The sequence below is a fragment of the Nicotiana attenuata genome, unplaced genomic scaffold (assembly GCF_001879085.1).
Source record: "Nicotiana attenuata strain UT unplaced genomic scaffold, NIATTr2, whole genome shotgun sequence".
Taxonomy (NCBI): domain Eukaryota; kingdom Viridiplantae; phylum Streptophyta; class Magnoliopsida; order Solanales; family Solanaceae; genus Nicotiana; species Nicotiana attenuata.
Genome location: NW_017670713.1, coordinates 399,874 through 422,672, shown reverse-complemented (window position 1 = coordinate 422,672; position 22,799 = coordinate 399,874). Strand labels below are relative to the sequence as shown.

At 37.2% G+C, this 22,799-nt stretch overlaps 2 protein-coding genes across 3 annotated transcripts; one reads left to right on the top strand and one right to left on the bottom strand.

The window, feature by feature from the left end:
• Nucleotides 1-5,398: 5,398 nt before the first annotated feature.
• LOC109242560 lies at nt 5,399-7,700 on the top strand. The gene is made up of 5 exons (XM_019409405.1): nt 5,399-5,609; nt 5,804-6,263; nt 6,341-6,643; nt 6,728-6,812; nt 6,900-7,700. Exons 1-5 carry the CDS (start codon nt 5,399-5,401, stop codon nt 7,698-7,700), a joined length of 1,860 nt encoding a protein of 619 aa, XP_019264950.1.
• Nucleotides 7,701-14,093: 6,393 nt separating this feature from the next.
• Nucleotides 14,094-22,361, bottom strand: LOC109242562. Of its 2 annotated transcripts, none has more exons than XM_019409406.1 (4): nt 22,095-22,361; nt 21,871-21,986; nt 21,436-21,786; nt 14,094-14,389 (listed from the first exon to the last, which is right to left on the bottom strand). In XM_019409406.1, exons 1-4 carry the CDS (start codon nt 22,234-22,236, stop codon nt 14,312-14,314), a joined length of 687 nt encoding a protein of 228 aa, XP_019264951.1. In that variant the 5' UTR covers nt 22,237-22,361; the 3' UTR covers nt 14,094-14,311. The 2 variants fall into 2 exon arrangements, with proteins under 2 accessions (XP_019264951.1, XP_019264952.1); XM_019409407.1 differs by having other exon boundaries at nt 14,094-14,374.
• Nucleotides 22,362-22,799: the final 438 nt, after the last annotated feature.

Genomic DNA, 22,799 nt, shown 5'->3' with positions numbered 1-22,799 from the left:
GAAGTTGTCGCAACAGTTGAGGCAGTGTGCCACAACGAGATTAGAGTTAGTCCTAGGTTTACAAAAGAGTTTTTTTAAATGCAGTTTTTGGCTACATGATTTTAGTGGAGAGTTTGGGAAAATCCTACTGCAAAGTAGGTCGTGGTTTTTTCATCTTTTGAGCCAGGTATTTTCCACGTAAAATACTTGTGGTCTTTACTTTCCGCATTTATTATTTCTTAAATAGTAGGTTAAGGAACACATAGAAGAACCAGTTCCTTCCATAAACAACTTAAGCGAAAAATCGGTCACCACAGAAAGCACTCCCCTCTCTTGTGTGGTATTGAAGTATTAAACATCAACACTTAACTATCAAAGTATCACATAAGTTGTTAAATTATTTTTTACAATATAAAAGTCACTCAAATTTATTTAATATCCCGTTTGGCCAAGCTTCTTTCAAAGCCAAAAGTGTTTTTTTCTCAAAAAAGTACTATTGGGGAGAAGCAAAAGCAAAAGCAGAAAAAAGTAGCTTCTCCCCATAAGCAGAAGCAGTTTTGATTTATTTTTTTTTTTTGCCAAAAATACCCTTAGCAAAAATTGTGCATACCAAAATAATCTTACTTAGTTTAAACTATTATGTAATATATAATGACTTTTGGGTTGAATTTTTATATTTGTTGAATAATTTTTTGATATATTTAATAGCCTGTTTGACCATATATGTATGTATATATATATATATATATATATATATATATATATATATATATATATATATATATATATATATATATATATATGCCAAAAGTGCTTTTTTTTTTCCAAAAATTGAGGTGCTTGGACAAGCTTTTAGAAGAAAAGAAATGCTTTTAAGGAGAAACCGAAGCATTTTTTGATAAGCAGAAAAAAGTAGCTTCTCTCTAAAAGCAGTTGTCTAAGAAGCGTTTTTGAGAAAAATACACTTAGAAGCAGTTTTTAAAAGCTTGACCAAACACAAATTACTTCTTAAAAGTGCTTTTCAAATTAATTCTGTTAACCCGGGGAAGGTGTTAGGCACCCCCTGATTCCGTGGTTCTAGCACGATCGCTTAAACTATTATAATTGGCCTATTATCTGATTTTAATACATGTTTTAGCCTATGGTATAATTTTAACTTTATAACCGCTTTTATTCATTTTAAAGAAGATTTAACGCCGTCTAAAACATGTCTTTGGACCGCGTCACATGAAATGCACCCGCAATCCAAAACACATTCTATTCAACGTTATTAAGATTTGGATTTGGGTCACCTGAAATGCACACCCGAGTTTATGAAAGTAATATTATTAAAAGAACGCGCCTAAAGCAACTACGCATTTTTAACTTTGCGAGGGCCATGGAGATTTGCTAAATGGCGCGCCTCGAATTCTATGAATTAGGTGTCATGACTATGTCACGGGAACCGTACCCATAGTCACGATAATTTATTTAAACGCGCCTAAAGTAACTAGTGGTTATTAAGAGTTATAATTATTTATGAAGCAAGACCTTAGCAAACCCACACGGCCTACCAAATTAATCACTAGCCCTGTTATTATCTCTATCAAATCACGTCACTAATCACTATCAACCTACCATTAAACCCAACTTCTATTAATTAAAATTAAAAATCCATGGCTTAACAGTAGTACTCACTGATTGCTCATTCAACTTTCAATAACAAAATTAATAACAATAGATTAATGCCACATGCTCATAAGATAAACAAGGTACAAATCCAAACATGTCAAAGCTATTCAATTAGCCACACTGTACTCGTGACTGGATGATTCAGAGGAGATGACATATAAAACATGTCAAATAGCGTGGAAAAATCCTTACCACAATGGTGGCGAACGAGTTGTCGAAACAGAAAACAAAGATAGTTCAGCGAAGCAAAAAGCATGAGTAATGTCCCAATATCCACATAATCGAAACAGAGAAAGAGGATTTTTCAGCTAAATAGCTTTCAACATCACTGATGCATTTAAATAACAATACCATTTAAAATGAAGTGATACCTAACCTTATATAAATTGAAATCTGAGGCATACCAAATAAAGGCCGAGAAACAACAACTGGATGAAGCTCAACAAAAGCACGGTACAGCAGCAAGATCAGCAGAATTTTAGAGCCGAAACATTACTTGGAAACCCAGAAGACAGAAGTAAATAGCAATAATTCCAAGCAATTTGCAGAAATCTCTTTTAATCCTACTTTACTTTTTCAGTATTGCAGATTTCAGACCTGCTTAATCTTGTTTTCAGCTCCTTCTTCCCTTTTCATGTGAGGATGTGTATGTCTCTATATGAGTGAATTGAGAGAGTAAATATATGCAGACCCGTGAGAGAATTCATGAGTACTGTGTGCGAGAGTGTATATTTCTTCCACTTTTGTTGAGAGTGAGGCGTGTATCTATATTAGAAAAAGGGGGGTCTGTTCTTGGCAATCATGAAAACGGGGAAGAAGCCCTGAAATTCCGAGATCCGCCGTTGCTCTTGGGGTAGGTCTCTTTTTTATGTGTAAAAATCTGATAATGCGTATGTTTATTTGTGGATTAGGTACTATTATATAGGGTAGGGATTAGGTTAGGGGATATGGGCCTATGAATTATGGGCTAGGTAAGAAAATTTGGGTCTAATTTGGGTACAAGAACTAGCTCAATATCCAATCAAATCTTTTCTTCAAAATCTTTTCTTATCTTTTCCTTCTTTTTTTTTAATTAAAAAAAACCTAAAATTAAAATCCTAAATTATCTAAAAATGTGAAATTAAACTAATTATAAAAACTATAAACATTACTTAATTCTAAATTAAAAGAGAAAAATTAATAAGCTAAAAATCAAAAGACAAAAATATAAAAATGAGCTATTTTTTGTGATTTTCGAATTTTTATAAGCAACTAATTACTGGTTAATTCTAAAAATATAAAAATAAATCCTAAATGTAATGCATGATATTTTGGTATTTTTTCATGATTTAAATAAAACTTAAACATGCACAAAATGCAAACAATTAAAAATTCTACAAAAATTCCTAAAATGCAAATAATTAACAAAAAATCTATTTTTCTTGGGATTTTATAGGAGTATTTCATATAGGGCAAAAATCACGTGCTTACAACCTATAGACAAGGCAAGTAGCTTGATGACCATTAAGGCGTGTGTTGGCATAGTTAGAGATTCTTTTATCATTAACCAGAAGTACCTTATCAAATTACTGCATATAAACAGTAATGACACCGCCTGAAAATTATTTATCCGTAGCCTAAAGCTTAATCTTGACTCGTAGCCTAACTGTTAAGCGACTGACTATCATGTTTGAGATCAAGGGTTCGATCCCAATAGGCTCTGAATTTTAGTGAATTTTAGAGCTCTTTTTGTTTCTAAAAATGGACGTCCTACGGGATCAAACTCCTGATCTCTCCATAGATGAAAAGAAATAGCTAAACCAATAGGCTAAGGCTTGGTGTGTGAGCTAAAGCGAAATATGAACTAGGATTATTAGTGTGAGCTAAAGTGAAAGTAATCTGCACATTTTAATTCATAGCATTAGATATTATATTTAATAGTTTGGTAAACTGTAATAGCTATAATTTAATTGCACGATCACACATGACCATGGTTTACGTCATTATACATTGATTTAGTATCGACGATACACGTTGCCTTTAAAGATTAAGTTTTGTCCCTTAGAATTTAGGATAATTGTTTGGAGATCAATCACATGTTATTGTCAACTTATTTGATTTCCTATGTAATTTATTTCCTTGTATCCTATGTTATTTGATTTCCTATGTAATTTATTATTTAATTTGCACTTTAGAGGTGAATTAATGTTAGTTATTCTATAAGACCAAATGCTGGTGTTAAATTAGTTTTTAGAATATTCAATGTGTTCTCATTTACTATATTTTTAAAGTCTTATATCCTAGTGTTTGTACTCGTATAGATGAGTTTAACACTTACTTATATAACGTGGTTAGTTTTGATTAGTGACGTGCTTATATTTTTTATTGTATTTTTTTTGTAGAAAATAGCAATGGATAAAAGTTGACTGAATATTAAGAATAAATGTGATAAAAGGTATATTAAAGGAATAGATAACTTTCTTAATTGGGCATACAGTCAACCAAATGTGAGCACTGTGATCAGATGTCCTTGTAAAGGTGTAGAAATACAGAGTACATGTTAAAAATCCAAATAAGAAGACACTTGTTGAGCAATGGGTTTTGGGATAGTTATAAAGTGTGGGACTTGCACGGAGAGGTGTTGGTAAGAGTTGAAAATTCTGATGTGATAAACAATGAAGAAGTAGAGGATGATAATGCTGAAGAAGATGATATTACTGGGATGATTCATGATGCTTATGGATATGCGAATACAGCTGATGCAAATAATCTTCCACACCACAATGAAGAACCAAATTTGCAAGCACAAAAGTTCTACCAATTCCTTGAAGATGCTGAGACAGAACTTTATCCTGGTTGTAAAAATGTGTCTAAGTTGTCTTTTGTGGTTAGACTACTTCACTTGAAGTGCCTTAATCATTGGACCAACAAATCAATGGATGACTTGTTGAGCTTTTTTAAAGAAGTTCTTCCGGTGGAGTCATTTGTTCCAAATTCTTTCTATGAAGCAAAGAAAGTACTTCGAGACTTAGGCTTGGGGTACACCAAAATAGATGCATGTCAGAATGATTGTATCTTATATTGGAGCGAGCATGCCAATGCACAATCATTTCCTAAGTGCGGTGAGTCTAGATGGAAGCCAAAAGAGAATGGAGGCAAGAAGTTAGCTCATAAAGTCTTGCGACATTTTCCTATCAAACCAAGACTGCAGAGATTATACATGGCAAGAGAGACAGCAAAAAAGATGAGGTGGCATAAGGAGGAACGTGTTGATGATGGTATCTTGCGACATCCGTCTGATGCAATGGCATGGAAATCTTTTGATGAGAAACATCCCAGCTTTTCTGCTGAATTAAGAAATGTTCGATTAGGTTTAGCAAGCGATGGGTTCCAGCCTTATGGGAACATGAGTTCCAACCATAGCATATGGCCAGTCATACTAGTTCCGTATAATTTACCCCCTTAGTATTAGATGAAGAGTGAGTATTTCATGATGACACTTCTTATTCCAGGTCCTAAGTGTCCAGGCAATGATATAGATGTATATAAAAAACCGATGATTGAAGAATTAAAAGAATTATGGGAAGGAGCAGAAACTTATGATGCATACTCAAAATCTAACTTTATGATGCGTGCGGCTATCATGTGGACAATTAATGACTTTCCTGCATATGGGAACCTTCCGAGATGGTCAACCAAGGGCAAATTTGCATGCCCTTGTTGCCACAAAGATACACAATCGATTTCATTACGTAGTAAATTGTGTTATATGGGGCATCGTTGCTTCCTTCCATTAGACCATCCATGGCGCAAAAATAGGAGGTTATTTGATGGGAAAGTGGAAAAGGGAGTTGCACCTAATCCTTTAACAGGTGATGATGTACTTATGCAACTACAAGGGTTGGGTAATGTGACTTTCGGTAAAGGGCAAAAGCGAAAGCGTAATGCCCCTAATAATGCTTACAATTGGAAGAAGAAAAGTATTTTTTTCGAATTGCCATATTGGAAGACAATTTTGTTACGACATAACCTTGATGTGATGCACATAGAAAAAAATGTGTCCCATAACATTTTATCAACTGTGATGAATGTGGTTTGGAAGAAAAAGGACACGTTAAAAAGTAGTTATGATTTGGTGGACCTTGGTATTAGGCAAGGTTTGCATCCAATTCAGGATGGGAACAATGTGTTGTTACCAGCAGCATGCTACGCATTATCTCCAGAAGAGAAGCTGAATGTAATTTCTTAGCTAATTTGAAGGTTCCCGATGCCTTTTCATCGAATATTTCTAGGTGTGTCAAGGTTGAAGAGAAAAAGATACATGGATTAAAAAGTCATGATCACCATGTATTATTGGAAGATATTTTTCCATTAGCAATTTATGGTGTGTTGCCTAAGGAAGTGAGTGAACCAACTATCGAAATAGGAAAATTTTTCAAGAATTTATGTTCTAAGTGCTTGACAATTGAAGATCTTGATATCTTAGAGGCTGAAATTGCTATCACATTGTGCAAGTTCCAAATGGTTTTTCCTCCTGCGTTTTTTGATGTCATGGTTCATTTGCCCATTCATTTGGCAAGAGAGGCAAAACTAGGTGGACCAGTTCAATATCGGTGGATGTACCCTTTTGAGAGGTAACATGTTATCCTTTAAATTTCAATATTATAATTTCAGAATGTCACATTATTTTTAACTAGTAATTTGTATACAGGTATTTGCGAATACTTAAGTCGTATGTTCGCAACTATGCTCGTCCTGAAGGCTCAATTGCAGAAGGTTATTTGGCAGAAGAAAGCCTCACATTTTGCTCGCGCTACTTAAAGAATATCTCAACCAAGTTCAATAGGCCAGCTAGGAATGATGGTGAATCTGTGTCACATGGTGAGATATCTATCTTTAAAAATAGTGGATGGACAAAAGGTGGTTCAGATCCCGCCCCGCTATCTCGTGATGAGTTAAACCAAGCAACCATATATGTGCTTCAAAATTGTGAAGAAGTTTGGCCGTTCCTTGAGTATGTTTCTGGAGAACTTCAAGATAATTTTGTGTTAGGATAGTTCAATTACGTTTTCCTAACTAACCCATTATTAAAATGTAGGGAACACACCAGAGAGATGGAAATACAAAGTGCAATAGGGGATGGAAGGCATAACAATGACTTTTTTGATTGGTTTCGTGCACATGTAAGTGATGAATAAAATGACATGTTGAATATTAATGTTATTATCACATATGTTATTGATTACAAGAGTATTGTTTGTCTTTTGTAGATCTTACAACTATCTGCACAAGGACATGCAAATGATGATCTCATAAGCTTAGCACTCGGTCCTGGACCTCTAGTGCTTCGATATTCCACATTAATGGTGAATGGATTTAGATTTCAGACAAGAGATATAGAGTGGAGAAGAAAAACACAGAATTGTGGAGTTCTTGTTAGAGGAGATGATTCAGACTCAACAAAGGAGTATTACGGTATAATGGAGGACATTTACAAGTTATCTTATGTGGGAAATAAGAAAGTTTACCTCTTCAGGTGTCATTGGTGGGATGTGGCTCACGTAGGAAAAGGATATAAGATTGACAAATATGGCTTCACAAGTGTGAATACCCGTTGTGCCTTGAATACATATGAGCCATTTGTGTTGGCACCTCAGTGTGAACAAGTTTTCTATGTGGACGACATGTCTAACAAAGATTGGCTTGTTGTTGTGAAGACAAATCCTCGTGACCTTTTTAATATGCCTGAAAAGGATATTAATTCTACAGAAATTGAAGATGAAGTATTATCAAGTGAAGATGCTTATCAACAAGAGCAAGTTGAAATTAATACATCGCGCATTCATGCTCAAGAAATTGATATTGTGGTGTCCTTATATAGGGATGATGTTGAACCACAAATTATTTATTATAATCAAGCGACTGAAGCTCAAACAACTGTGCATAATGAGGATGATGGTTTCATTAATGACGATGACATGGATCTGTATAATAGTGAACAAAGCGATGAAGAGTTACTTGATGATAACGACGGAGAGGACACCGACATAGATGATAGGGATATGGAGTGACCAAATAGATAGCTTTCGTGTTTCTTTCTATGGATTCTTATCAGTAGCTTCTTTATCCCCCTTATTATTCTGCGATTCAATGAACCTTCATCTTAATTACTACCTTAAATATACTGGAATATCCCTTTTACTTTTATATGTGATGATGACTTGAATTTTATAGCTTTGCCAAGCTTCTAAATGTACATATACAGCAGTTGTTGAGTTTAAGAATGATAGAAATCTCAATAATGGCACGATCCTTTACTAGACAGATATGGATCTTCACCATAACTTTGATTTTTGCTTTCATATTTTTTATTTTGAGATATTGTAGGAAATGGTAGGATTTGGACGAGGTAGAGGTGCACGAGGTGGAGGTGGAGGTCGTCGTGCAGGTGGCAGTGTTGGAGTTCGTGACAGTTCTACAGCGACGTCATCCTACAGGGCTAATGCACCATTGACAAGGCTTGAGCGTTCTTCTCAACCACAAGCATTAGCACCTTCAGAGACCAGACATTCAAGTCAACCTCATCAAGAACCTAATGGACCACAGTCATCAAGAATTGTTGTCGAAAGTGCGCATCCCACTGTAGAAACTGAAAGTGCTGCAGGTTAGTTCTCTCAATCTTTCTGTTAACTAATTAACAACTCAATTTAGATATGGGTTGCTGCGATATTTTGTGTGCTTGTGCAATGTGGAGTTAAATGTTTCTCTGCAATCCAGCCAGCCACCATTTGAGTTATAGGTCTGCCCAGGAATTCCTAGTTTTCGTGAGACAGAAAAACTACTATATAAAAGAGAGACCAAAGTCTATGAACATCCTGATATATTTTCTTATGAATAATATATAGGTTTTATTTTTAGAGCTTGACAATCTCTGGAATATGGACTGGATACCTATCAATGCAATCTTGCCATGGTCCATCAGTTGGTGTCTTGATTGTCCTGTTACATCTCCAAACAGCACTGTTACACTTGCTCTTTCTGAACCTTTGTAGTAATTTGGTGTGATGATCTCAGTGCTTACAAATAAAGCATTTGAATTTGGATGGACTTGAAGAAGGTCTCTAGCTAAATCAATTGAGATTAAGCCAGCAGTACATCCCATACCAGAAAGATTGTAACTTTTTATGTTACTTCTTAACTTGTATTTGTTCACTACCATTGCTGATAAAGATGGAGTTGGAGAAAACAAGCTGCAGTTGACAATAAGAATGTCAATATCTTTTGGCTTGAGTCCTGTTTTCTTCATTAGGTCATCTACTGCTGAGAAAATATCGAAGGTCATGTGAGAAAATATCGAAGGTCCATATTCATCTGCATAATTTTGTTCCTATGAAGGTCATGTGTCGTTTTATGTGGCTTTTCGATTTTCCGAATTCCAATCTTGCTAATGTTCTTAAGATCTAAAGATTCCTAACTCTTTTAGAGGCCAGGAGATCAAAAGTACTGCTTGCTTCTGACTGTTAAATAATATTGACTGTTGAATACGAATTTTACTACTGCTTGCTTTTGAAGCTAAACAATTGCAGCAGCTCATCATTAAATATTTCTATTCTGGATGTTATATGATTGTTAAATATATATTCTTTTGCGTGCAGCTTCTTGCAAAAAATCCAATAAAGGGAGAGGGAGATACAAATCTTTACTTGTAGATTTGAAAACTAAGCATGGTAGTAAAATTCCTATTGTCATTCCAGATGACATTGAGAGAGCTGTAGGTCCCGGGTCTAGGGACATTGTTAACTATTGTGGTTTGATTATGCGCAGCACTATCTCATTCAGAGATGGTGATTGGCAAGAAATAATCACAAAACATGGAGATGCGATGTGGTTGAAGGTTAAGGTAATAATTTGTTAATAAAGGTTCTATCGACTTTTTATCACACATTTTATTTACTCTCAAAAGCTTTTCGTATTTGCATTTAGGATAAATTTGAAGCTACCGGAGTTCGAGAGCATGTATTGCAAGCTCTTGTGGTCAATACTATGAAAAGACATTTTAGAACATGGAAGACTCGATTGCATGCTGAATACTCTCGCTATGCTACTGATGAAGAGAAATTATCTCATAGGCCAAGTGATGTTACACCTGAGGATTGGGTGTTTCTGGTAGGACATTTTGGAAGTCTAGAATTCAAGGTAACTTGGTAATATAAATATGTGACAAATTACTATTTCAATTCTGGTTCTTAATTTATGGATATAATTTCAGGCTGTGAGTGAGCGAAACAAAATAAACAGGGGAAAACAAATAACTAAACACTCATGTGGCTCAAAGTCATTTGCTGAAGTGGAGGAATCAACGGTACAAATTCATTTAGCACAATAATATTTCATATATTTGTCATTCTTTTTTAGGTCACATTATGTACTTAAATAGTTTTCTCTACTTTAATAAATCGTAGAGAAATCCAGTTAATGGACAAAAGGCACCACCGGATCGAGTTTGGGAGCTCCAACATACTCGTAAGAATGACAAAGAACAACTGGTATGGTCAGATCCACAGTCGCAGCAAATTCATGTAATCTCTTGAAATTGTGTTTTATTTATTTTATTTTATGTCTCCTATTTTATATCATAAATTGTATGCATAATTGTAGGGGCAGCTCCAAGAAATTGTGGAGCAACAACAATTTGAAGAAAATCCGATGAATGCAGATGAGATTTTAGTCACCGTACTTGGCGAACGAACTGGCTATGTTCATGGGAAAGGGTACGGAAAAAGACTTGCAAAAAGAGCCGAGTGCAGCAGGTAGAATTAGAAGCAAGTATGTCTTCTGCAATGGAAAGTATGCGTCAAGATATGCAAGCTGAAATGGACAGAAAATTACAAGAAGAACGTGAACAAGCTGCTGAGTTGCAAAGAAAGGTAGAAGAACAAATGGCTGCTGAATTGTCATGGAAGCTAGAAGATGATCGTTTTGAGTTACGAAGAAAGCTAGAAGAAGATCGTGCTGAGTTGCAAAAGAAACTAGAAGAGGAGCGCGCGCACATGAATCTACAACTTGACAAAAGATTTAAAGAGCAGATGGCTACGATGATGGCTAGAATTCAAAAGGTAAATGCTAATGTTTCTGTACTCTACAAATGTACTATACAACTGTTAATACAATGCTGCTAGTTTCAACACTACAAAGGATAAAAATTTAGTTCATATAGACTCTCTATGATAGAATTTTCTCATAGCAGTTGAAGCATATCTTTAAGATTGCGCAAAAAAAAAAGGAATTATGTGTGATCTAATATTTCTGTTAATTCAAAAGATGCACATCACAAGGATGAGTAATCATAAGAATTTCAAATGTTAGGAAACCTCTACCAAATTCATTTGCAGCTTTTGAAAAACCTAAGATGCCTGATGACAGAAACAAACTTCTAAGAGGAAGACACCATTCACGCATTAAGGAAGTAGCTCTATATATTGACAGCTAAGCTAGATGCTCAAGCCTCTCAGCATACAGTTCACGAACTCAGTAAAGGTTAGCTTCTTACTAAAATCGAGAGAAGTGTGTCAGTTATCAACTGCCATACTTCGGGATCTAAATGTATCATAATACACTGCTTAAAATACCGCAATTCTGCTACTTCAGGGTACCTTTTTGCTACTTCAGGGGACCTTTTTGCTAGAGAGTTTCTGCTGCTACATATTTGCCCTTAGCTCTATAAACTACCAATTCTAATTCATCGCTTCAATATACAAAACCTGTTTATGCCTTGCCGTTTAAGATATTAAACAACACTTAAGTAGATAGTTCAAACTTAAAAAATATGTGAGTGCAACTCTCTGTTCTGTCAAGCAAAGGGAACATGAAAATCAGTGATGACACTCCATTTGGATAGTTTGTCTTTAGTATACAGTTTTCCATGTAAATTCTCCTAGAGACTTTGTTCTTGACTTAAAGAAGCCTGCTACATTGTTAACTTTTTTTTTACTAATGTCTTTGAAGGTTTAAGTCATGCTTGCTTTCTAACAGTTAGGTTGCATGACTTGAGGATTTTCATTCAATAATGGTTCAAGTGTAAAGAACTTATTATCCGTGTATAAAAATTGTCATTGTTGATAAGCTATACATTAATCTACTATCTTTGAGTCCTCTGCTAACATTTGGTTATAGTTTAAGATTGATATTGTCAAGAAATGTTCTTAGCCATGAAGCTATTTTAGCTTCCAAAACTGGATTTAGCTGCTCTTATAAATTGAGTATTGATTGTTTATCTTTGCCTAACTCTTGAACAGAACTGAACCGAGATCTCTTAAGTTAATTTTGAATAATTAGTTAATTTTGCCGATACTAGTTACAGCTAACTCCATGATCCTAGTTGAGAATGCACATGCTTTTTGGGATATTCTGGGGGAGGGTTCTAAATTTTTAGAAGAGACGGTTGCTATTCTAGACGATATTATGCATGAGTGGTTAGATTAGCATATCAGCTATCTATACTTATAGTATAAACCTCTTTGTGAGCTCCTTAGTCGTGGTACCTTCAGAACTATAGTTTGTCGTAATGAGCTCTATAAGGTTATGTCTAAAGTTACTAATGATGGACTGCAAAAAGGTTCAAACTGATCTGCTAAGGAATAGCCAGTGAAACTAGCTGAGAAAATAACAAATGTGTAGGGGACAATGTGCTCTAAGGATTGACATCATGCAGCTAACCCCTTCCACAGTTTCACTGGCAGAACTAACCCCTTCCACAGTTTCACTAGCATGTTTATTAGCTGATTCGCTTATGGTGTTTAAGGTGGATCTATTTGCAATCCGCCAATCCCTCCTGCCTCTGATGCTATGTGTAATTTATGTTTGTTTCCAATATAATTCCGCGATGCACAGCAACTCATAAGAGAAAATTTGAGAGCGGAATCTGTTTCCTCCTGAATGAGAATGGTTATATTAGCTGGCATACTGAAGGCTCAAACTGAAGTTTGATCTAAGTTCAGCTTTTTCTTTTTCATTCTTTCGTGTTGTTGTTACTTGTAGAGATATTTCCTTTAGTACGTGCATCTGCTAATTTTGTTCATCATATATTTTTTTTACAATGACAGGAACAAAGAACTTCAACAATGAAGAAATGAAGTTGCAGTAGAGCAGTTTACAAACATTGGAGTAGTTTGAAGTTTTTGGAGTATTTTAAAGAAATTGTATTCTTTTTATTGAGGACGTGCAATGACAATGATACTTTAGATTGTTTACACTTTTACCAATGAAAAGATTATATACAATTATTTCGTGAAATATTTTGTTACCACTATAAATATGTTGTTTTATTATTGTTCGACTACTAGTATGAATCTATTATAGTTTTATATAAATATTTTTTAAAACAGGAAATTTTTATTGTAGCGACTATTGTTGTCACGAAAATAATAGTATTGTAGCGATATTTTACCGTCACAAAAAGGTTAGTTTTGGTAACAATCCCTTGTTGCCACAAAAAGTAAGTGAATATTAGTGACGATAAAATTTGACACAAAAAGGCGAGGAATTTGGGGCGACTAATGTTGTCACGAAAGATAAACCTTTTGTGGCAACAACGATTCGCCACCAAAGAAGACTATTCAGTGGCGACTAACGTCTCTTGAAGGTGTATTTTGTGTCAATCTTAGTTAACTTTTGTGGCGATTAATGTTGCCACTGAAAGCATATCTTTTGTGTCGACCAATTCAGCCGCGACGATTGAGTATCAGCCACTCACTATAGCCAACGACTATAGGCTCACCACTGATGGTCTTCTGTGGCGACTTTTGCACTTTCAGTGACGACTTTTGTCGCCACAATAGGCCTCTTTTCTTGTAGTGTATCAAAATAAGCTAATTTTTTCAGTTTGGCCAAACAGACTATAAGCATCATAGAAAAATTTGTATACCACTTATGATAAATGCATAATTGTTACTTCCCAAATCTTATCCATGATTTAAAAATGAAATTATATTATTCTATCATTTTCAGTTCCCGTCACCAATCCATTCATAAATTTGATCAATATGTGGTCCATAATTAGCAAAACATACAATAAACAAGCTAATAAGGATGAAATATCGAGGTTTTATAACCTTTTTTTGTTAATAGAGAACATAGATTTAGTTCTCTTTATAGAAAGATCAATCACAGCCTTGAAAACCCTTATCACTATATAATGATGATGGCAACTTGTAAAGAAGATTAATAATCCAAGTTTTTAGATTTACAATCAACATCTGTACGTAATTATTGGTTCTAGCCACCAATAGCCTCTAAAATGGGTGTTAGATGATTTTCCTATTAAAGAGGAATTAAAATTCTCAACCAGAAAGAAATAGAACAAACAAAGAAAATAAAAAGGCAAAAAGACTCAAACTAGAAAAAGTAGAAGGCAAAAATGATTGTATGCCAAGACAGCAAGACTAAAGAGAAAATAAAGAAAGAAATGATTTGAAAGTAGGGTCAAGGATAGTAATATAACACAAAATACTGTTACTACAGTACGAAACATGGTGCTATTAATCATCATTGCCACCACTTTAAAGCTATTTTAGATTTAAACCTACAGCTCATGGCGCACGTTTGGTCCACTCAGTAGTGCAATTTCATTTTTTACTTGTACTGAATTGCAAATATCTCTTACTTTTTCTCCCATTTGGTAATTTTAAAACAGCATCAAGGAAATTGCACAGCACAAGGAGCTTTGAATTGCTACAAACTTCACCACCTGCATTTCAGATACCTAATAAATAAACAAATTAACAATGACAAATTATTAAAAGAAAACAATAAATCTAATAAATTACGCCAGCATATATCAGGCTTCATATGGGTATGCAATTAAGTAAAGTTTTCATCTTTCATGCTACTCAATCAGTCTTCAATTTATGGTATTATGCTGTTAATATAAATATTCAAAGAAAAAAGAAACAAAAGAGTTCTGTTCTCCATTTTCGTCCCAGAATGACCAATTATTATGTCTATACTACTAGCTAGTACTAGAATTAGAAGTGATTCAACTTACTTAACCCCCGTTTGTCCATAATATTTTTTTCCTTTCAAAAATCTGTTTGCCCGTGAGATTTTGCCAGTTTTTTAAAAAATTTCGAAAAAGTGGTTTTGACCAATTTTTCGATATTTTCAGAAAGATTTCTTTCCCCACTCACAAAACTGTAACATTTTTCAAGTGAAATACATATCCAATATAATTTCGAATTTCAAATACCATTGTTCAATTAGCTTAATTACAAATACTATTTTTTTTCTTCAAAAATTACAATTTTTATCTCCAAACGCCTACGCAATACATGTATTATTTGCTTAGCCTTTAAAACTGACAGCCATGCAATAATATTTCCATAAATTATAGAAAATTTTGATGCATCCCCTGAAGCAAATTTTATGAAGCCTTCAAAATTTTCATAACCATATCTTTTGCGGTTTTATTTACTTATTATAGCCGACGTTACCCATATCTCCATTTACCCTAAAATCGGATAACAATTAAATATGTACGCGGTTTTAAAAATATGTCGATTGATTCAACACAAATAATAAAGAATACTAGATATACGAGTTAAAGATAAAATAAATGCTCAAACCAGTAGTAATATTACGGCCTAGCTCGAGTCTAGATTGAAAAGTAGTTTTGCCCTCGATCGGACCCTTGGTTCGAACCCAAATAGGAGGAAGAACAAACAATTAAGTAAGAGCTTCTGCAATTTCTAGAGAGCAGAGAAAAGAATTTGTATTGCCTTGATTTGCGTGTTACAATGTGTTTTTCAAAAGAAAGAACCTCCCCTTTATATAGTAGGAGAGTTTCATTCCAGGTACAAGTCTAAAATAGGTATAAATCTTCCTTTCCCATTAGTTACTGATCCATAACCAACGTCGAGCGAGATCCGCACCGTGATATCCGGTCGGGTACGAATATAACGACCCTTTATTCATCGTGTGTAACTATTTACCGCGTTTCCCGAGGTTTTAGAAATTGTTCTAGGTCCGGGGAACGTTGCTTTATCATGCCTAGTGATGCACACATTGTTCTTCTTTCATGGGTCTCGATACGAAAGATTCTCGTCCTCGGTTTCAGTCTCGTCCGTGCCCTTCTTTCATTTTCTTCACCGGGAAATCGTAGTATGTTCTTTCCCCGATTTTACCAGTATACAAATAGTCCCCTCATTTTTTGGAGTATGTTTTTCGGAATGATGGGAAACGATAGATGAACCCCGGTTTCTTCGCTCGTACATTATAACTGAGATGACGGGAAAATCGAAACGTCCCATCAGTCGCATCTTTCTGACTTCGGACACTTGTCAGTCCTCAACTGGCTGTCTTTGAATGCTTAACGTAGCGCATCGATTTTCTTTTCCCCTATAAAATTTTCAACCTTCTTTACTTCTTCCACTTTCTGATTCTAGATTTTACCTTCGAACATTCTAACGGCTTTTAAATTCTCCAGATCTTTATACATTATTCATTGAGCCTTCATATCTTCATCTTCATCTTCATTTTCATACTTCATACTTCTTCTTTGACTTTCATCCCAGAACTTCATACCTAAATACCATCTTCAAATCTTCATATTTTTCTTCAGACCTATATTTTCCGGATTATAATGGCTAAAAGTTTCAAGTCAATGCCTCAACAGGCCGCCCCTTCATTTTTCCACCCGGCCGCAAATGCCGAGGTGGCCGTTCCCTAGGTGGCTCAAGAACCCCCCATGAAGAGCTTCATACCCGGGGGCTGCTCTATCCAGGATGACTTTAAGGTTGAGAAGGTCTCTAGCCAACAAGACCGAGGAGAGGGATCATGGAGATACATATGCTCCGTTAATGAAGAAACCCTACCCGTAGTCCGAGCGGACTTTAAAGGGAGGGTAAGGAAGTGGTCGTCCCCAGCCCAATGGCGATATTACTACTCGCGTGAAGGGATACCTGAGTCTTTACACGTACCCCTTCATGGTCACCCCTGTGGACCCCATAGTTCTTGCTTTCTACAAGAGGTACGAGGTGTGTCTTGGGCAAATCCACCCGTCTTTCTAAAGGATCGTGATCCTCTTGCGCTATTTTGTTAACAACACCGAATCTCCTCGGTTCACCTTCGACCACCTACTCCGTCTATACAGTCACCGAATCTTCCAAGGGGGACTGATCAAGCTCGTTCGCCGAGCAAGTAAGGCTCCTTTCTCGAGCATTGACGAGGACCGAGAACAAGGCTGGCAGGGGAGGTTTGTTCGTGTGAAAATCGAAGACCTGATCCCCCCTCTAGTTTCTTCCGTTCCCCGAGGAGTGGAACGCATCCCGTAAGTATTGTCTTTCTTGGGTATTTCTTACTTTTTATCCTTTCTCTCATCGCACGTGTTTGTGGTCGTGCAGCTGTTGCCCAAGTTCACGATACAATCTCCCGATTCAAGGAGTGGATCCAGGGAATTTGTAAGCAGATGCAGTACTCTAAGTGCGCATGGCGCAAGATCTCAAAGGGAAAATAGGAGGCCCGTTCTCATGGTGAGGATCTTCCCTGAATAGTTGCCATCACGGTCTTAACTTGTTCATTGCTAACCTTTCCTCTTTTCTTATAGGTCTGCATAAGACCACCGAATTTAGGCCGCTAGATGAGGATGAGGATCTGTCCTTGCTTGCCGAGCCCTCCATTTTGGGACATCCCGAGGCTTCTGTAAAGGAGGAGAAGAAGAAAAAGAGAAAGTCCTCGGGTTTCCCGGATCCTGAGGCGAAGAGGAAAAAAAGGGCGGCCACCCCGGTCCGGAAGCCCAAGAAGAACACCAAGTCCAAGGTACCGTACCCTTACTGTCTCTACCGGCTTAGGGATGAGCCCGAAGAAAATGACATCTTCGTCGCTCATGGGTCGACCCCTACTGGGGAGCGGGCAACGATCAAGAAAGAGGACCACGAGGTCGATCCTCTTCTGACTCGGAAACCTGAGGGGGAAATGGAGGCTGCAGCCTCCCAAGAAGCCGCTCTTATTCCGAAGGAGGCGACTGATATCATTGACATCATGGATATGCCCTCCTACATCGATTCTATGCTCGAATAGATCCAAGCGGGTAAAGAAAAGTCAAGTGAGGGAGCGCAGGGCCTAGATGATCCTCTCAACTCCTTTTTCGACGGTATGGACATGGCTGCATTAGAGGATTTTCCTGGGCTTGGTCACCTGGAGGTCCCGAAGAAGGATGCGCCCTCGAGAATTGGCGGCCCGAGATTGAGCTCAAGATTAGTGAAGCAATTTTCCCCACCGAGCGTGGACTCCGAGCGCAAGAGAACGGTCGTTCTCACAATCCCGGAGGACGCCCGGGTCCTGTCTACTCCCGTGGGCATATCCAGCTACCTCTGATGCCTGGTTACTGAGAAGGACCAGGCCAAGATGAACGAGGTGGGCACGTCGAGCCTTTTCAACCAGGCGCAACAGGCGCTGAACCAGGTAAGGCATCAACCCCTTGTATCCTTTTGTGAATCTTTCTTTAGACTTTGATGTCCTTTACTAATTTCTTTATTTTTCAGGATTCAGTGTTTCATCATGAATGCTTCCTCCGGTACCGCTTGGAGATTAGCTAGCTCGAGTTCGAGCTCAAAGAGTAGGTCTGGAAGAAGGACATGTACATGGCTCTTAGTGAACAACAGGACGAGGCCCTTAAAGACCTCCTGATTCTCCAGGCCGCGCTGGAAAAGACTCAGAAAGAGGCCTCGATCCTGAAGCGGGAACACGCCAACCTGGTTGAGAAGGTAAAGATCTTCGAAGCTAAAAACGAGCAACTAGTCGTGGTGACTAACAACGCAACTTCGCAGGTCCAACAGAAAATAGACCTGATCGACCAACTGCGGGTTGAGATGGACAAGGTCAAGGTCACGCCCGAAGTGTGGAAGGGCAGGATGGACCTGCTTGCTTCGGAGAAGGAATCTACGAAGGCGGAGCTGGCATCGGTTGAGAGCCAACTCCGGGTGGCGAAGGACAAAGCCGATAAGTGGTCTCGACTGAAAAATGATCTCCGAGCACATCTGAGCTCGGCCGTCGCGAAAGGGGATGCTCTCGGAAGAGAATATGCGGCTCTGAGGTCCAAATTGGATACAACCTCTGTTGATTTTGAGGAAATGGTGGCCCGGTACAATTTTTATATATATATATATATATATATATATATATATATATATATATATATNATATAATTGTTTTCCCTTTCTGGCAATATTGCACCATTACTTTTCCAGCATCTTCTTGCAATTTCTATTTTTGTACTGTTTTTGATGTCTTAGCATAGAATTATATGTAGTTCTGGGGCATTCATTTTTTGGAGGTTCGAGCGAAGCCCGGTTTCGATGCAACTTTGTTTGTTCGTGGCTTCGAACCCTCGGTGAGACCGGTGATCCCAGAGATGCTTAAGTGTTTTTAGACGATGTTTTTGCCGAGGGTAACCCTTTAGTAGGTTTCAAATTTTTGTAAAGGCCTTAATTTCTAGTTACGGACTTCGGACGTCTCCGAGCCATTTTTAGGGTGGCCGTAGCCTTTTATATTTGGGCACCGCCTAATAGGTTTGGTGCCTCCGAGATTCGGTAGCCCGGGTCGTTCGAATTTTCTTCGGGCGACAGTCCCCGAGTAGGGGTAGCCCGTGGGCTCTAGGATCTGGGATGTAAGAAGCAAAAACGCGTAGTAACAAAGGGGAAATTTCTTTCATTTCTTAGCATGCAAGGTAGCTGATCGAAAGCGTATAAAAACTTTTGCAATGGCTAGAGTGGACTATGTGGGCACGGTTCATACTACCATTTGGCCCTTACAATGAATCCTAACCACAAAGCCTTAGCTTTTGGAGAAATTTCTTGGAATCCGGCCCTTTCGATATTGGGTGCTCCCAGGATTTGATCGACCCTGGAATTGTATGTTTCCACCTTTTTGTCATTAGCCTCAATCTTCTTCTCGCCTAACTCTAGCCACGTCGTTAATGTTTCAAGCATTCTCATTATTTCGGGATTGACCCTGGGCTCAACTTCACCCGGTCTCTCGGTGATCTGTTCATTTCTTCGAATATTTTCCCGGGATTGTTCGGGCTCAACCCTGCTGGGGGCGTGGCTTTGATTGTGTAGCTGCACTATCGCCGCCTATTGAGCCTGCAACATTTCTAAGCTTAACGGTAGGCTTACCCCATCGCCTTCACCTTCGGGCGCTTCTCGAGCTGTTGGTCAGGGTCCCCCGCGAACACTATTTTCGGGACCAATTGGCAGATTGACGTCGATGGCCACCTGTGAGTTAGCATCGACCAGATCGATAATGGGATTAGCAGGAGGCACCTCGTTTCTAGGCACCAGATTATTATTTTCGCCATGATGGCCAGACTCAGCGTCAACGTTCAAGTGGGCAGACTGAGAATTTGACATTTATTAAGCTGACCTGAAATTAAGACTTTAAAGAACAAGCATAAAATAGAGTGTGTTACGGAGATTTGTATCAAGTCACCACTATTATCCTTAGCCCCACGGTGGGCGCCAAAACTGTTTACCCTAAAATCGAATAACAATTAAATATGTACGCAGTTTTAAGGATATGTGGATTGATTCAACACAAGTAATCAAGAATACTAGATATGCGAGTTAAAGATAAAATGAATGCTCAAACCAGTAGTAATATTACGGCCTAGATCGAGTCTAGATTGAACAATAGTTTTGCCCTCGATCAGACCCTTGGTTCGAACACAAATCTAAGAACAAACAGCTAAGTAAGAGCTTTTGCAATCGCTAGAGAGCAGAGAAATGAATTTATAGGGCCTTGACTTGCATGTTACAATCTGTTTTTGAAAAGAAAGAACCTCCCTTTATATAGTAGGAGAGTTTCATCCCTAGTACAAGTCTGAAAAATGTAAAAATCTTCCTTTCCCGTTAGTTACTGATCTGTAACCGACATCGAGCGAGATCCGTGCCGTGATATCTGGTTGGGTACGAATATCACGACCCTTTATCCGTCATGTATAACTATTTACCGCATTCCTCGAGGTTTTAGAACTCGTTCTGGTCCGGGGAGCGTTGCTTTATCATGTCTAGTGACGAACACATCGTTCTCTTTCATGAGTCTCGGTATGAAAGATTCCCGGCCTCTATGTCAGTCTCATGCGTCCGTGCCCTTCTTCCGTTTTCTTCATAAGGAAATTGGGGTATGCTCTATCCCTGATTTTACCCGTATAGAATCTCCTTTGGGATGCTAAAAGTTTAATAACCGTTCTTATTCATATTTAAGATTCTATACGTTTATAAAAACAAAAACTAGTCACTAAGTGGAGGAGGTGATTTATGGATACTCATGCAAAGTTTTCTTGGAAAAAATATTACGCCCTTTGTTTCAGTTTGTAGGGCAATATTACTATTTTGGGAGCCTACGAGGTTGTTCTTTGAGACTTTGACCATATTTTTCTTGAATATTTTATAATTATTTTGAATTATCGATTATTTTTACCTATATTGCGTAGTTTTCAAATATGTAAATTTCATTTTTAAACTTGAAGAATCAAAATCTTATTTAATGGTTAAAATTAAGAACATTGACCCTTTGTCAATGTACGCTGAATATGCCACATAAAGTGGAATGGTATATTTAAAATTAATAATAATGTTAGCAAGTTGAATAGTGTTTTGATTAAATTTTTCAATATTAAAGATTGATAATAATATTTTTCAACAACAATGAGGATTCATATATAATCAGCTCCCACTTATTTGAAGCAGTAATTATTGTTGTAAAGATTGATAGTAATAGCATAAAATATTAAATAACGATATTAAACATAATTACCTGTGTTACATGGTGACCAGAAGTGGGCAAATGGTGGACCGTAGCAGAATCTACTTCACCAGTGGGCAAAGGAACTGCTGGATTACTGTATATAAACGGAATATCACTCCCTTTCTGTGGAACCATTGGACTATTAGCAGGAGAAGCAGTTTCTCGTGGCGGCAATGGCCACGTGTAAGCGGGAGAAGATGACACAATGCTGCCAGATATAAATGGTGGAGCTGCCGCCGGTGACAGTTCAGGTGAAAGGGATACCTTAATTGCTAGCTTTTGGCCTTGTAAACATGATGCTGCATTAGTACTACCATTGTTGAATGAGAAGTAAAAGATACCGCGCCTAGATGGGTCCCACTGCATTTATATATATCAAGAAATAAAAAAAAGTCAAATTCTAATTATCCCCTTTTTAAGATTATCTTGAAATTTTGAACTTACTGCGTAGGATTTGGAGTTGGATTTGGTAAGAAGTGTAGCTTCAGTGAAATTGCATAAAGTAAAGGCATTCTGGTTCTGGAAAATGTAGAGATTGTACTGATACTTATGCTGGAAAACTGAAAAACAAATACAAAAGGGTCATCAAATTTAAATGCAAAATTTGGTTAAAGTCAAATTAAGCACCAAGAATAGCAGAATATTGTTCATACTGCAAGAGTACTTACCGATGGTATCCCCAATTTGGACAGTTGAATGTTTCCATTCCGAAACTCCATCAACCAATACATTTGCTGACTGAGAAAGCTGAAAGCGCAATAGATTTCCAAGAATGACGAAAATGAACCAAAACATGTAGAGAAGTCCCATGATATTTTTTTCTGTGTCTTGGTGAGGAAAGAAAGAGTTACAGCTTTAGTAGGTTTTTGGGTATGGATTCCAATTAAACGAAGAGAAAAGTAAGTGGTATATACAGTACGTGCTACACCGAGAAAGAGAAGGATGGGGAATTTGGGAAACTGTGTACTCCCTTCCTTATAATTTATGTGAATCTGTTTGACTCGACATAAAGTTTAAGAAAAAATAATTTTTTTTTAAAATTTGTTAAAAAGAGGCATAGAGTATTTGTATGATTATAAAAACTTCTCATTAAGGGTAGAAATATAAGTTTATGCTAAATTGTTTCCAAATTTTGATACGGGTCATTCTTTTTAAAACGGACCAAAAAGAAAATAAGTTCACATAAACTGGAACGAATGGAGTATCTATTAGCAAAAGTACTACTATCCCTCCTAGACTATAAGTAAATTTTGTTTTGGTTTATATACTAGTTATGCATGAATAGTAATGAAGAGCATTTCATATTATGATTTGATCCAACATAGGCGGAGCTACGGTGGAGAAAAGTGTTTATTCGAACCCCTAAGTCAAAA

Bases quoted from the DNA above. Each gene is read 5' to 3' on its own strand.
- LOC109242560 (XM_019409405.1), top strand. From the start codon at position 5,399: ATGGGGCATCGTTGCTTCCTTCCATTAGACCATCCATGGCGCAAAAAT. The intron at 6,264-6,340 runs GTAACATGTTAT...ATTTGTATACAG, and splicing joins TGGATGTACCCTTTTGAGAG to GTATTTGCGAATACTTAAGT. The intron at 6,813-6,899 runs GTAAGTGATGAA...TGTCTTTTGTAG, and splicing joins TTGATTGGTTTCGTGCACAT to ATCTTACAACTATCTGCACA.
- LOC109242562 (XM_019409406.1), bottom strand. From the start codon at position 22,236: ATGGGACTTCTCTACATGTTTTGGTTCATTTTCGTCATTCTTGGAAAT. The intron at 21,987-22,094 runs GTAAGTACTCTT...TTTGTTTTTCAG, and splicing joins CCAAATTGGGGATACCATCG to TTTTCCAGCATAAGTATCAG. The intron at 21,787-21,870 runs GTAAGTTCAAAA...ATATAAATGCAG, and splicing joins CCAACTCCAAATCCTACGCA to TGGGACCCATCTAGGCGCGG.